At 45.5% G+C, this 14,804-nt stretch overlaps 1 protein-coding gene across 1 annotated transcript in view; it reads right to left on the bottom strand.

Annotated features, from left to right (window-relative positions):
• The window catches only part of LOC146816481 (exportin-5-like), a 1,583,592-nt gene that overhangs the window by 1,204,030 nt on the left and 364,758 nt on the right, over positions 1 to 14,804 (bottom strand). Inside the window, 1 exon segment of the mRNA XM_085610325.1 lies at positions 6,094 to 6,165. Within this exon segment, the coding sequence (XP_085466451.1) occupies positions 6,094 to 6,165 (72 nt within the window).

Genomic DNA, 14,804 nt, shown 5'->3' with positions numbered 1-14,804 from the left:
CTGCAAGATCCTGGGGAAAATTCTGGCGGATCGTTATAGCCAAATACTTCCAACCTTGGTGCATCCCGACCAATGCGGGTTTGTTCCCCGCCGCAACACCTCACATAATTTGCGTCGTTTCTTCCATATCCAGGACCAGACAAAGCAGCGTTTTCCCCAAGCGGCATGTCTGATTTTGGACCTGGAAAAGGCGTTCGACACTCTGTTGTGGCCCTACCTGTTCGAGGTCCTACAACACGTGGGCGTTGGTCCCACACTTCTGGCCTACACCCAGCTCCTGTACAGAGATCTCACCTCCAGGACGAGACTTGGTAAGCTCGTATCGGCCCCGTTACCGGTGTCCAGGGGGACCAGACAGGGATGCCCCCTGTCCCCACTCCTTTTCGCTCTGGCGATGGAACCCTTGGCCATGAGACTGCGTCGGGAGGGGGTGACATGGGCGGTCCCCATTGCGGACACGACCCATTGCGTGTCATTATACGCAGACGACCTCTTAATATATGTTCGAGACATCTTGGATGATCTCACACCGATATGGACCGTGTTGCGGGAATTTGGAGAGACCTCGGGGCTCAGAGTGAACTGGGGAAAATCGTCGATCTTCCCTCTGGGTGCTCAAACGGAGCGGATGGAGATAACGCTGGGCCCGCATAGGCTGTCGTGGGACGAATCGGCCCCCAGATACTTGGGAGTGCGACTATACCACTCCCCCAAAGATCTCTTTGAGGGTAACCACCGGAGGGCGCTAGCGGGCTTGCGGTCGGCGGTGGGATTCTGGAAGACGCTACCGTTGGCGCCCATCGGTCGTGTCGCCATAGCAAAAATGATCATGGTACCGAGGATGCTCTATTACTTTGCGAACCTCCCTATAGTCCCGCCACGCTCTTTCTTCCAGGAATTGGATACATTATTAGCGACCCTGATCTGGGGAGGGGGCCGTCATAGAGTAGCATTACGCACACTATACTTACCCACGACGGGTGGAGGACTGGGAGCTCCGTCCTTCGAGTCATACTTCCTCGCGGCGCAGCTCCAGTGGCTGTCCCACTGGACAGCGGGGAGGCAAATAGGAGAGACAATCACGGAGAGAGGCAGAATACCCCTCCCGCAGATCCGGCGACTGCTACTACCAGGTACTACACCAGTGCGCACGCACCCGCTACAGGTGGCCATAGCTCGCAGATGCATGATGCGAGTACACCGCATGTCCAAGGGTCAACCACTATACTCCCCCTTGCTTCCCTTGGTGGGACTCCCCCGTAATGGCGGATACTACACCACGGGAGCCCTTCGCGTGTGGGCCGACCACGACATCACAGAGGTGGGGGCGTTGTTCCAGGAGGGGCAACTGAAGACATTTGCCCAAATGGTCGAATGGCATGATCTCCCTCCTGGACAATTCCTAAGTCACAGACAGGTGTTAGAAAGCGGTGGTCAACTCTGGAACCTACGGGAGGGTGAGCCCCCGACACATCCGGTGCTGCACACACTGTTGCGCATGGGGTCCGGCAGTCACCTAATCACGTGGCACTACAAAGCGATCCGGGAACTGACGGATGTTTCCTTGGACGGGCTCCGGGGCGCGTGGGAGGAGGATGTGGGCCGAGCTTTTCACGACTCAGAGTGGCGCAAAGCGCTGGAATTCCCAAAAAAGGTGTCCAGGAACGCTCGGTTCAAAAATATACAGTTCACCATCCTACACCGTGCGTACCTGACACCGGACAAGCTCCACCGATTCTACCCCGATACGCAATTTCGCTGCCCCCGCGGCCAATTGTTGGACGCAGACTTCAAGCACATATTTTGGGCCTGCCCATCCATACAACGATACTGGGGCACAGTGCACCACACGCTCCAAGCGACGACTGATCTCCCGGTCGCCTCCACGTGGGAGGCATGTGCTCTGGGGTTATCCCCAAAGAAGAAAACCGCAAAAGTGCAATGGAAATTTGCTTCTCTGGCTCTCCTCTTTGCGAAAAGGAACATAGCTATGCACTGGAGGGCCCCAGCGGGACCCTCGGAAGCGGCATGGACGGGAGCGTTGCTAAAATGGGGGGCAGCGGAGGAGGAGACAATTAGAGAGGAAGAGGCGAGGGGCATCCGCAAACACCCCATATCCATGGAGTGGGCCCAACTCCTCATACAGTTCAAACAACAATGTACAGAAGGAGAAGCACAGAACGCGACTCAGTCTAACCCCTGCACTCCTCCCGCTCCTCTTGCCATTCGAGACCCAGGGATGATGGCGGAGGTACAATAGGCAAGTAGAGGGCTTTGTTAGGAGAGGCGAGCGGAGGCCCCGTCTCCTCTCGCGCGCCCACGCAGCGACCCCTTTTCCTCCCCCCTGGCTTACCCTAGAACGAGTCCGACACACCTACTTTTAATCAGCGCGCAGACTACCGCAGCAGCCCTTCCCAACCCGCCCTACCCCCTCTCCCCCCCCTTATGATCCTTTCACTAGTTTCCCCTCTACCGCCCCCCCCCTTATACGTTTCCTCGTCTTTTCTCACGGTTTTTTCCCCTTCGCCCCACTGTTAACAGTTGAACCCATCGGCAGTTCAAATACCGATGCCCTAGTTACTGAAACAATTGAATACATTCGTTATCAGGGAGGAGCTACACAGATAGTAAGAGGGAAAACCATGTAGACGGCAGAGATTCAGTGACACATTAGCACCACCGGGATGACATAAGTAACGATCTACTGGAACGTACTGGTGGGAGACGTGTGGACTTAGTACTGACAGCAAGTCCCGGAGACACAACAACCAATGTAACTACCCTGGAAAAAAAAGCAATGTTAAGTCACGCTGATGCGCAAAATGGATTCATATGTAATATGGTTGACACGCATTGTGTTAATTTGTACGCAAAACCCTAATAAAAAAATTAAAACAAAAAATCAAACTTCTCAGCACATTAAACCCACAATAATGCCAGTGTATGATTTAATGAAAAATGCACACAGAGGGCATCTAAGAGATAGCCCCTGAAAACTAACCCTCCTCTAGTGTTCAGGCTGAGTGGCTGCTTTCAGCTGCCACTACCAAACATGTTTCTGGACCCCTGGGCAGAAAGCCTGCTGATCTCTGGGGCCTGAAACAATGCAAATCCTGGGACGAGGTGCCAAGCCTCCTCCCCCAGGATGGGCAGGGTTCACGAAGGGGAAGCTTCAAAGACTTGCCGCCTTTGTGAGCTTCCCTACGCCACTTGCTGCTCTCAGTAACTGGTCCCCACTGGTTCTGACCCCCACTTTGGGCGGGAGAACCGGTGGGAAAAACAAGTGAGGAAGAGAGGTGTGCCCGCCTCTGACAACTCCACCCCTCAGGTGGGGGAGGCGAGGTGAAGCTCAACTCTCAGTCCAAGCCATCTTGAAGATGAGGGGACTCAGCCAACCAGGGACGGGCTCATGCCCCCCTACCACTGGAGGGTGGCATAGTATGGGGTGTACCCACCCCAGGGAAGTGACCCATCGGTCCCTGCCTTTTACCTACCTGTAAAGCACCTAAATCAAATATTTTGGGGCGCCCATGAACCTTGCTTCCTCAGACAAGAACCTGCAACAAGAAAAGAAGAAGAAGGACCGAACAGCCGTGCCGAAGCTAACAAGAGGAAGACGCCCACTGACTTGGCCCCAGCCCTACCGGCCTGTCTCCACCTCGAACCTGCTCCTGCAAAATCCCGGGGTGTCCTGCAGCCAGCAACCTCGAACACCCCGGAGGACCTGCCTGCTTTCAAGCACAAAGACTTTGTCTGCAGTGAACAGCTGATTTGTTCACCTGCAACCTCTGGCTCCGGTCGGACACCGCAAATCCACCCCACTCTGCACCCGCCGTCTACAGCACGAGCTCGAGGAGGTCACCCCGGCTATCCTGACCCGAGATCCGGCAACCCCTGACCTGCCGCAAGCCTCCAACCAACGCCTGCAGCCTAAATCCAGAAGGTCCCCCCCCAGCCGCGACCACCAGCTGGTAAGAAGATCCAACCCCAAAAGGCACCCCTGCACCCGACGCTCCACAGCCTTGAGTGCCCAAACCGACGGTGCCTAACCAACCCCACCTTCCCAACTTACCTCTCGAAGTGGTGGTCGCACCCAGAAGACCTTCGACCCCGAGCCTGCAGTGCCTTTGCAAACTGGAGGTTCCCCATTGAAACCAACTGGGCGCCCGACGTCGTAACAGCACCCGGCCGCCCTAGTGCCGCTGAGGGTGCACCTTTGGTGCTACTTTGTTTCCCCCATTGCCCTGGGCTAAAGTCCAGGAGCTTTGCTCCCACTACCAAGTGGCCTGCTCACCAGCATCCACCAACCAGAGGCCCCCTATCCCCCATCGGATAACATTGGGCCTCAGCACTCTGCACCCGGCCGCCCTAGTGCTGCTGAGGGTGTAACAAGAGTGCATCCTTGACCCTTGGGGAACCCATGTTCTAACCCCAGAAGTTCAACTCCAAAGACCGATTACTTACCTGGTAATCGTTAATTTAATTTCTTTCCATGGGAACCTATTGACTGTTTTTCTCTGAAAAATGTTTTAAGTGTGGAGTTATATTGTATGGAAACCTGAAAAATAACAATTGAGCAAAACTGACTTCACCTACCTTTTCTCTAGGAAATGTCCCAGTGTGATATCTAGGCATATCACACTGAGTAGAAAAAGTGATCTAAAAAGAAATCTCAAAAGTACCGTAAAAGTAACTTACCTGTAATTCGTATTGCAAAATCAATACAAAGTATATGCCTTACTGATCGACCACTCTACCACAAATAGAGAGTGAGGTGCCATCTAACTTTACCTCTGCCTACCTTTGGGGATCCACTGGACTGTTCACCCTATGCCTCACTTTGGTATAGTATATACAGAGCCAGCTTCCTACACCAGGTGGTGAGGAGGGATGTTTAGGGAAAAAAAGGTGAACTCTACCCCTCTGCTTTTTGACCTTCACTAAAGTGTAAGCTCAATTTGCCGTCAAGGCAGGCCTATTCCAAAAGTAAGCAACATTTGTTGAAAAAGCCAGGTAAATCTAGACTACGGCTCCCAATTCACCAAACTACAAAGAGATGCTGGGACAGATTTTGATACTGATTGGGGAAGGGCGATTAGTACCTGGGTGATATAGGACAAATAAAAATGTATAAATACACAGAAATTATTGAATCCTGTCTAAACCCATGATACATATGCAATAGGACCAAATATGTCTGAAGATTCAAAAGTTCTCATGAAATGAAAGGTTTGAACTTACATAAGTTGAGTTTGTAAACAGAATATACCTACGCAAGGTAAAACTAAACAAAAATTCGGATTGCCATAAACGTGGCGGGATGGAAGGGGACTTATTCAAATGACGAGGAAAATCCTCAAATTTAGTAAATATTAGAACGCTGTAATTGCTCGCCTAAATCCACCAACGGGAGAATACCTGTGCTCAATGCTTACTGGCAAAGGAAGATATGGTGGTAATTTCCAGTGTTCGAGACCCTGTTAGGAAAAAGGGAGGTTACTATCCTCTAACTTTAGTAGCTAGTATGGCTAATGAAACCTTGGCTGAAGGACATGTACGTGTGCGCATTGGAAAGGGCAACTTGTACGAAGCTCGCCAGAACTGAAAAAGATGACAGAAGATCTAGCAAACAAGATGACTACATGACTTGCTATGCAACACTAGACGCCGTAAAGAGACACAGTGGAAATTGCTTTTATTGTTGTGTTATACATATAGATTCAATTATACCATACATTAACAACAGACACCCAGGTTAAGTATCAAGTTAGATGGATTGTTATAATATTGTCAAATGAGTTATTGAAAAATAAGGAGGGGTTGCTGTGGTGATGTGAAAAAATGGGAGTGCAGGCCATATATGAAGAATTGCCTCACTTCTGACAGGAAAGGGGTCGGCCATGGCTGAATGACCACACAGTCTGTAATGAGTACGCATTTTACACTCCGTTCTAATCATGCCCCTTAGTTGTAAACCATATGCTTTTACCATATTTAAGGCATTGTTCTTTATTTCTCCAAGTATCTATATTATTTAGTTACAAGAAGAAGTTCCGTAATCTGCTAACTTATGAAAGCGGTGCTACTCCTTACCTGAGTGGAGTGCTCTGTGAATGCAAGTAGGGTATCTAGGTATCTTCCAAATATGGCAGGTGTGTCCGAACCCTGGAAAAAGAGGTTCACACATACTTACAAAAGGTAGACATATTCTATACAGCTTAACAGTTTTAATAGCCTACTTTTTTAATACACAGAAAGCAACAGTGACCTATTTAGTTTCAGACTTGAAAATATTTACCGTGCAACAGCATTTGCTCAACATTAACAAATATGGATTTCCATTTGTAAGAACATTGCTAGTTCAATTTATCTCAAACAAGATAGTGTTTAAAAGAGCATGAAAAGGACAAAATATAAGGCTGACTATTTGTCTGTGGAGAGACTGTTTCAGAAAACTAACTTTCAAAATACTGTTCTTCCTCAATGAAAAATCGAAAACCTCTTCGCTTCTGATCTTATGGAAAGTTCTCAGCTTACAAAAGTCTATATATCTATACCTTACTGATCTGGAAACGATCAAATGGGCTCCACAACTGACCACAGCAGCTCAACAGTCACCATCATCATAAGAAGTGATGTAGGAGCTGCCCGCACCATTGCTTAGATTTTGCTTATTTTCCTGTGCTTGGAGGTGATAATTGCAAATATTAGCTGATCAGAAAATAATAATATTGCTATCAAAAGTTGTTAAGTAGTCTCTTCCCGGGCCAGCCACAAGGGGGGAGCCCCACCATCAGCAGCCTACATGGATGCCAACATCCCCACAGAATGTCATAAGTAATAGAATGTCATATGTAATTGTTAAGAAATTTAACTCTCCTTGCCTTTCTCCTGCCTCCTCTTTCCCTCCTTGTTTCTATCCCTTTACTCTTCCTGATTCTTTCTCTTCTTCTCTAACTATCGTCAGGTGGGGTTAACTAAACAAACGGGACAAACGTCTCAACATACTGAAGCACAAGCTGCACTTGATACAACTCTGCTAACCCTGTAACTGAACCGCAATATGTTCATGTACAAAAATGTTATAAAACATGTTGAAATCACACACAAAAAAAAGTTGCTAAAATAAAATGAAAATAATAATCATGAACAGAAGTTATTTAAAACAATAATAATGATCAGTAAGCAAGATGCAATTCACCGTTTGGTAATATTAGTGGTTCATGAATGAAACTAAAAGCTGCCAAGACAAAGTCAGGATCTTGAACTGCTGCAGGAAAAGAACTCATCTGAATTGAAAAAACTTAAAATGGAACCAAGTTTGACACTATATGTAGAGGGAAATGGATTAAGATATGTGTTCACTTTCAGAAAGAAGGACAAGGTCTTCAACTCATAAAAGGATGAGTCTCAACCTCTTTCAGAAGTTCTTGGGATGCTGGCAGTAGATTTGTGCGGCCGCTGGGCCTTGGGGGTAGATGCTATAAGTACTGGGTGGAAAGCAAACTACAGTAAATAATTGAGTGGGTGACCATTCGACTACTATAATGACGGACGAACCATGCCTTTCATATAGCGACGATGCAGCAGCATCGATTTTAGCAGGACCTTCCCTATTGGGAGAAGCTGCACTCTCACAAACACTGACCCATGTGGAAGGGTGGGAACACCTTTATGGAAAGGAAGAAACATCAGATTAAGACCATTTTACATGGGGTAATACTAATGGAATATATGAGAAGACATACAGCACCAAGGGGCCTCTTGGTTAGCAATGAACCCTTAATTTTCCTGAAAGACGCCTCATTCAGGAGGGACTGGTCTGGTCTAATAACCTGGAAGTGACCAAGACAGTGGCTTTTTTTTAATTCATCAATACGGCCAAAAGAATCTCAGGTACACTTCCTATTAAAATTCAGACCTCTGAGATTACCCTGAGAACACAAGTACAGCTAACAGTTTTTAAGAAAAAAACTGGAAGATGCAAATAGAGAGATATACAAGAATTACTTGGCCCAATCAAAGATTACCAAGCTACAGAAAGATTTAAAAACATTCTCACAGGAGAAGGTATATCCGTACGTAAATGACGAGTATATCAAATAGAAAATTGCACAAAACACAAGTAATCAAAGAGGGAGCAGAGCCACAGACATTTCCAGCACCGGTAGTGACAGCAGTGAGTACAAAATTGGGCTCAGGGGTCGAGGCGGGGGGAAGGGGTTCTTTCAGTCACAGATGCAGATGATACCATAACACACCCCAGGGACTAGGTCCGGTTGGCCACCAATGTATCCCCAAACGTAACCCTTCCAATATACCCCTAATCAGATTCCTTTTTTAGGGAGAGGTCGGGTAAGGGGCAAGCAGAAACAGAGGAAAACAGTTACAATGGGAAGAAGAACTGAACCAGCGGCTCACCCGGAGTATGACCAGGAGATCCTCGCAGGAAGGAGCAAAGAGGGACTTGGATAATGACCCTAACAGATATACAATTGACCAAAGCACAAGAGAGCGTCCTGAAAAAAAGATTGAGATTTCTCCATACTAATCATCTGAAGGTTTTATGTTAAGATGTGAATTGCATGAATTTTTCAGGAAGATACGTTTGAAGGTCTTTTTGGGGGAAATCGGTTAGAGAATGAGGGATTGGGAGGGGAGACACGAACCTCCGCCCAAAATCTACCTTCAAAACAGCTTTGACAACTACCACCAGAGGTGGGGGCCTTTGAAGAAAACAAGTTACTTACCTGTAACTTTGGTTCTCCAGAATTGGAAACTTTCATAGATTTCCATGCTTGTATCATTCCCCGTTGACGGAATGGGAGTCCCCGGTATACATAAAATACCAATGGAAACTTTTACCAAAACAGAACTTAGGCCTAGGCCCATTCTTGTTTTGCAACCTATCCACCTCTTTTTGTAAAAGAGACCAAAAAAAATGAACACCCAATCAGAATAGCCTCACTCCTTAGAACCCTCCTGAGAGAAGCTCAGAACCTCAGATTTTCATAGCCGGTGTATTCAAATCAATGTGAAGGGAGGTAGAAGAAGCAGCGATCCATTCGGCTTCCAACTGGTATATAATCAAGGAGACTAGATCTCTTGTGACTGTTACCAGGGTTCATGTGGTTCTTTCCGTCATATGGTTAAAAAACCCTCATTCATGTAAAGCAGGTCAAAGGGGCGGTATATCATGATTCTCCGCCTTATCTCATGTACAGGACAGCATCATCATAGGGTTTCTATCATGCTTCCTCCACCCAGAGGGAACCACTGGATAATACAGTAGTGATCAGAAATCAAAAATTGTGAATAGTGCTCGTGTAGAGTGAAAAATGTTTAGAAAGGAGGTTCCTCATGTTACCTAGACCGTATTTTATTCAGTCTGGTGCATGGGAAAAGAATAAAAACGATATTGTGCAGGATTGGGCATACAATGAGTCCACTATTAGTCCAAGTGATCGGTCGACATGTTTCAGCCCTTTGGGTGCCCCTAGGGGTCGTCGGGCTTTCGTCAGGACCTAAAGAGAGGTGTTTGATGTGAAGGAAATGGATGTTGTCCAAAACCAGTGTCAAAATTCAAGTTACGTTCGATTGAACTGTAGGTCAGGTAATGCCTAAAGTGGGGAAGGGAAAGAAAAAAGACAGATGCATCCTGATAACATTTAGAGGAAGTAACTGGACTTGAAATGAAATGCGTATTGTTCAATTTGAACAGTTTGTTTAAAAAGCAAATAAGAAAATGGCAATTCTTTATAAGTTAGATACAGCATTCATGTCCAACCTCTTGTGAGCAAGTGGAGTTCGAACACGCGGCAGACACTCCTGTCATGTAGTGTTAGTGAGGGGAATTTATATGGTTCAATGAAGTGGTTGTAAATTTGTCTCAATAAGCAAATACAATAATGGCAATCCTTAAGATGATCGATATCGTAAAGGCTGAGAGTTTATATGCTTTACAAAGTTGTCGAATTAGCTTCTTATGTGTTATTTGCTAAAAGTTGTCTAAGGGAGCTGGGCACATGTAAGACATACTGGAGTACTGAAATTTTCATTCAGGCACGTATATTGAGCAGGGCGTGTCCTGAGACGGTAGCGGCGATAAGTTAGGAAGATGTATTGTGCCGGTATTGTTGGCGTTGAAAAATCAGTGCGAGTGTGAAGTTAACATGGCGATTGGGAACGTGAAGTAAAAAGGCACTGAGAGCGTGAAGGTAAAACACTAATATGGCGAGTGATGTTGAATACACATACAGGCTGCCTAGCTTACATGCGAGCAGTTATACAGAGCGCGTACCAGCGAAGATCCTAATTCAGGGATTCAGCGGGGGACAGAGGCGCAAAGTTACTGCTGCTAGAGAAAAAGGAGAGGGAAGAGAAACGGGGACAAAATTCAAAACGGGGTCAGTGGTAACGTTACGTGTCTCCCGTTTCTCCGATCATCTTGTATCTCCTACCGATTCCTGTAGTGTGCACGACTTGTGCTGGCGCTGCCTTCCTGTTCCCGGGTGACAACAAGGGCGGGGAGCGTGCGCTTTAGATCAAACGTATGGAAATAGAAAAAAGACTAGAATGTGTCCGATGTAATATTCAAGGCTCGGATCAAAAATAAAAAATGAATAATAATAAAGAGCTGGAGATAAATCTAAAATATGGGAGAGAAAAGGGATTTTTGAAAGCAAAAATTCTTAGTCTGGTAAGAAGGTCGGGGATGGCGTAGTTAGACCTAATGAAGTCAAAGTGGCAACTTAGGGATAGTATCATGTGATCCCTGTGAGGGCAGTAAGTTGTGTGTTCTCGCCCTCCTATGCTTCAAAAAACGCTATTAAAAAACACTAACTCTGGCTCTTGAGAATTTCTCACGATTTAATCTTCTCATGAAAAGGGACTCGACAATTAGATGTATATGGCAACACTCGAGTCTAGAGTGGAGAGGGATTAATAAATAGAGTTCTTGATGTGGAAATACATCCAATTTTAGGTATGTTTTATAGATTTTAAGATGACAGCTACATATTATGGCATGTGTTGCGTGTTAGGTCATAGGTTCTCACGCACTGTTTGGTGCTTTGGGCTCTTATAAGACACAAAGCCAGGGAATATCATCGTTCAGCCCAATTACATTAGTCTTAAGGCGCTGTACCCATCTTTGCTCTTTCTCAAAGAGTACCTTCTCTGCATTGGATGTTTTTACAGTGAGGGTTTCTAGGATGATCCATTTTAGGTCATTAAGGGTGTGTAGGTGTTCGTTGTAATGACTACTCATTTTGGTAGTTCCTCGTTTACACTTCACATTGCTCCTGTGTTCGCAAATTCTTTGTTTGACTATGCGGCAAGTCATGCCGATGTATTTGAGTTTACAGGGACAGGTAATCAAATAAATTGTGTGTGTCGTGTTGCAATTCGTATGTTGCCTCATGGTCCAGGTCAGTTTTAGAGTGAGTTCGATAGATTTAGTAACTTCTGTCAGATTGCACACAGAGCAGTGTCCACACGGAAAGTGTCCAGTTACTGGCTGCAGGGCCCATAGAGTATTCGTTGTCGGGCTTGTTTTGGGTCCGGAGGTCGCGTGTGGACCAGCATATCTTTGTAATTCTTGGTTCTTTTGTTGGCAAACAGAGGTTTCGGCCAGTCTAAAGAGCCTGAAGTCAGTATACGCCAATTAATATTAATGATTTTCTTAACTGCATTGCTGGCTATACTGTATCTCGTAACACATGTCAGCATGTCCGGTATGGGGGTCATCGGTGTTGTGTCTAGGAGACTATCTCTTGGTTGATTTCTTGCTCTCTTTTGACATTTATTCACGGTCTTGATTGGGTAGTCGTGTTTTGAGAGTTTAGTGCAGAGATGTTGGACCTGTGTTTTGTACTCCTTTAGTTCACTACAGTTCCTTTTGAGACGGAGAAATTGACTGTATGGCAAGTTCTCTCTGAGGGGACGTGGGTGGAAGCTATTGTACGAGAGGAGACTGTTCTTGGTAGTGGGTTTGAAAAAGGTTTTGGTCTTGATTACATTATTATCAACATAGTATTCGAACCACTCTCTCAATTTGCCGACCAATATCTGAGACCAATGGTACAAGAAACACCAACTTACCTCAAAGATACCCGCGACCTACTTAACCTCCTGAAAGACCAAACCTTCACAAGTGACTCTATGCTGCTGGATGGACTAGACTTGGAAAGTCTTTACACAAGTCTACCACAGCTAGAAACAATGAACACGCTAGAAGAACTACTGTTTGACCAAATCTGGGCGCACCAGGCACCAAGACACTTTGTGTTGGAATGTTGCAGACTGGCACTTACCGAAAACTATTTCGAATACAATGGCACACTTTACCAACAATGCCATGGTACTTCCATGGGAAGCTCATTTGCCCCTAGTGTGGCCGGTCTTTATGTGAGCAATTTTGAAAGAACATTTATTCAAAACAATAGGAACCCCATCTTTTCCAAAATTCGCTTTTGGAAAAGATACATAGATGATGTCATCATGTTCTGGGAATGCTCAGAAGAAAGCCTACAAGATTTCCATGACTGGATCAATATGCAAGACCAATGCCTTAAGTTCACTTACAATGCAAACAAGGAACAACTAGACTTCCTAGACCTGAATATCTATGTGGATAATAAAGTGATCAAGACCAAAACCTTTTTCAAACCCACTACCAACAACAGTCTCCTCTAGTACAATAGCTTCCACCCACGTCCCCTCAGAGAGAACTTGCCATACAGTCAATTTCTCCGTCTCAAAAGGAACTGTAGTGAACTAAAGGAGTACAAAACACAGGCCCAAGATCTCTGCACTAAACTCTCAAAACGCGACTTCCCAATCAAGACCGTGAATAAATGTCAAAAGAGGGCAAGAAATCAACCAAGAGATAGTCTCCTAGACACAACACCGAAGACCCCCATACCGAACATGCTGACATGTGTTACGACATACAGTATAGCCAGCAATGCAGTTAAGAAAATCATTAATAAAAATTGGCATACTCACTTCAGGCTCTTTAGACTGGCCAAAACCTCTGTTTGCCAACAAAAGAACCAAGAATTACAAAGATATGCTGGTCCACATGTGACCTCCAGAACCCAAAACAAGCCCGACAACGAATAATCTATGGGCCCTGCAGCCAGTAACTGGACACTTTCTGTGTGGACACTGCTCTGTGTGCAATCTGTCACAAGTTACTAAATCTATCGGACTCACTCCAAAACTGACCTGGACCATGAGGCAACATCCGAATTGCAACACGACACACGCAATTTGTATGATTACCTGTCCCTGTAAACTCAAATACATCAGCATGACTTGCCGCAAAGTCAAACAAAGAATTTGCGAACACAGGAGCAATGTGAAGTGTAAACGAGGAACTACCAAAATGAGTAGTCATTACATCGAACACCCATACACCCTTAATGACCTAAATGGATCATCCTAGAAACCTTCACTGTAAAACATCCAATGCAGAGAAGGTACTCTTTGAGAAAGTGCAAAGATGGGTTTTTTAATAGCGTTTCTTGAAGCATAGGAGGGCGAGAACACACAACTTACTGCCCTCACAGGGATCACATGATACTATCCCTAAGTTGCCACTTTGACTTCATTAGGTCTAACTACGCCATCCCCGAACTCCTTACCAGACTAAGAATTTTTGCTTTCAAAAATCCCTTCTCTTTCCCATATTTTAGATTTATCTCCAGCTCTTTATAATTATTTATTTTTTATTTTTGATCCGAGTCTTGAAAATTACATCGGACACATTCTAGTCTTTTCTCTATTTCCATACGTTTGATCTAAAGCGCACCCTCCTCTGCCTCGTGGTCACCCGGGAACAGGAAGGCAGCGCCAGCACAAGTCGTGCACACTGCAGGAATCAGTAGGAGATACAAAATGATCGGAGAAACAGGAGACACGTACGTTACCACTGACCCCCGTTTTGAATTCTATCCAAGTTTCTCTTCCCTCTTCTTTTTCTCTAGCAGCAGTAACTTTGCGCCTCTGTTCCCCGCCGAAGCCCTGAATTAGGATCTTTGCAGGTACGCGCTCTGTATAACTGATCACGTCTAAGCTAGGCAGCCTGTATGTGTATTCAACATCACGCGCCATATTAGTATTTTACCTTCACGCTCTCAGTGTCTTTTACTTCACGTTCCCAATCGCCATGTTAACTCTACACTCGCACTGATTTTTCAACGCCAACAATACCGGCACAATACATCTTCCTAACCTATCGCCACTACCATCTCACGACACGCCCTGCTCAATACACGTGCCTGAACGAGAATTTCAGTACTCCAGTATGTCTTACATGTGCCCAGCTCCCCTAGACAACTTTTAGCAAATAACACATAAGAAGCTAATTCGACAACGTTGTAAAGCATATAAACTCTCAGCCTTTACGATATCGATCATCTTAAGGATTGCCAATATTGTATTTGCTTATTGAGACAAATTTACAACCACTTCATTGAACCATATACAATTCCCCTCAATAACACTACATGACTGGAGTGTCTGCCGCGTGTTCGAACTCCACTTGCTCACAAGAGGTTGGACATGAATGCTGTATCTAATTTATAAAGAACTGCCATTTTCTTATTTGCTTTTTAAACAAACTGTTCAGATTGAACAATACATATTTCATTTCAAGTCCAGTTACTTCCTCTAAATGTTATCAGGATGTATCTGTCTTTTTTCTTTCCCTTCCCCACTTTAGGCATTACCTGACCTACAGTTCAAAAGAACGTAACTTGAATTTTGACACTGGTTTTGGACAACATCCATTTCCTTCA

This window comes from Triturus cristatus, chromosome 6 (genome assembly GCF_964204655.1).
Source record: "Triturus cristatus chromosome 6, aTriCri1.1, whole genome shotgun sequence".
NCBI classification, from domain to species: Eukaryota; Metazoa; Chordata; class Amphibia; order Caudata; family Salamandridae; genus Triturus; species Triturus cristatus.
The sequence above is the reverse complement of the archived record's forward strand: the minus strand, read 5'-3'. Positions and strand labels throughout refer to the sequence as shown.